This window comes from Nestor notabilis, unplaced genomic scaffold (genome assembly GCF_000696875.1).
Source record: "Nestor notabilis isolate BGI_N333 unplaced genomic scaffold, ASM69687v1 scaffold25128, whole genome shotgun sequence".
Taxonomy (NCBI): Eukaryota; Metazoa; Chordata; class Aves; order Psittaciformes; family Psittacidae; genus Nestor; species Nestor notabilis.
The window spans coordinates 1396-2031 of record NW_009939044.1 but is presented as its reverse complement, the minus strand read 5'-3'; the positions used below and the strand labels follow the sequence as shown (position 1 = coordinate 2031).

The following is a 636-nucleotide window of genomic DNA, read 5'->3' as shown; positions in this document are numbered from 1 at the left end:
GAACGGCCCCGAGTCACCCCGAAGAGCCCCGAAAGAGCCGCCGTTGCCGCCGCCGATCGCGGGCAGCGACATCGCTCCCCGCCGTTTATTGCAGGAAAGCTGTAACTGTACAAAAGGGCCACAACGCGGCTCAATCCTCCTCCTCCTCTTCCTCCTCGTCCTGGTTGATCTGGAAGTAGCGCAGCTCGTAGCTCTCCTTGCTGTTGGCCACGACGCGCAGCCAGTCGCGCAGGTTGTTCTTCTTCAGGTACTTCTTGGTCAGGTACTTCAGGTACCTGTGGGGAGAGGATGGCTGAACACCGCTGCGTGACCCCATCCCCACAAAGCAGCCGGTTTTGGGCATGCTTCCCCACACCACCGCTCTCAGCAACACCGACCCCTTCTCCCATGGGCAACGTGTCCCACCAGGCACAGCAAAGCCGCACCAGGAAGCAACAGAGGTAACCGTGCCTCTGCCATACGGAGACTGATAAACCCCTTTTCCCCTCCCGCTCTCACAGGCTGCGACCACAGCGCCATACCCCAACCCCACCGGTCCACACGCCGCGGTGAGTCATGGCTGAGGGCTGCCAGGATGTGCCGGGTGCGGCACCGCCACGGAGCAAACACGACGGGAGAAACACGGGTACACTCACA

At 61.9% G+C, this 636-nt stretch overlaps 1 protein-coding gene across 1 annotated transcript in view; it reads right to left on the bottom strand.

Moving 5' to 3' along the window:
• Nucleotides 1–113: 113 nt before the first annotated feature.
• RPL22 (ribosomal protein L22) overlaps nucleotides 114–636 on the bottom strand; it is a gene marked incomplete at its 5' end in the record, with an annotated part of 1781 nt that continues 1258 nt past the window's right edge. The window contains one exon of the mRNA XM_010019673.1: nucleotides 114–275. Coding sequence (XP_010017975.1) covers nucleotides 131–275 — 145 coding nt within the window. The remainder of the gene's footprint in view (nucleotides 276–636) is intronic.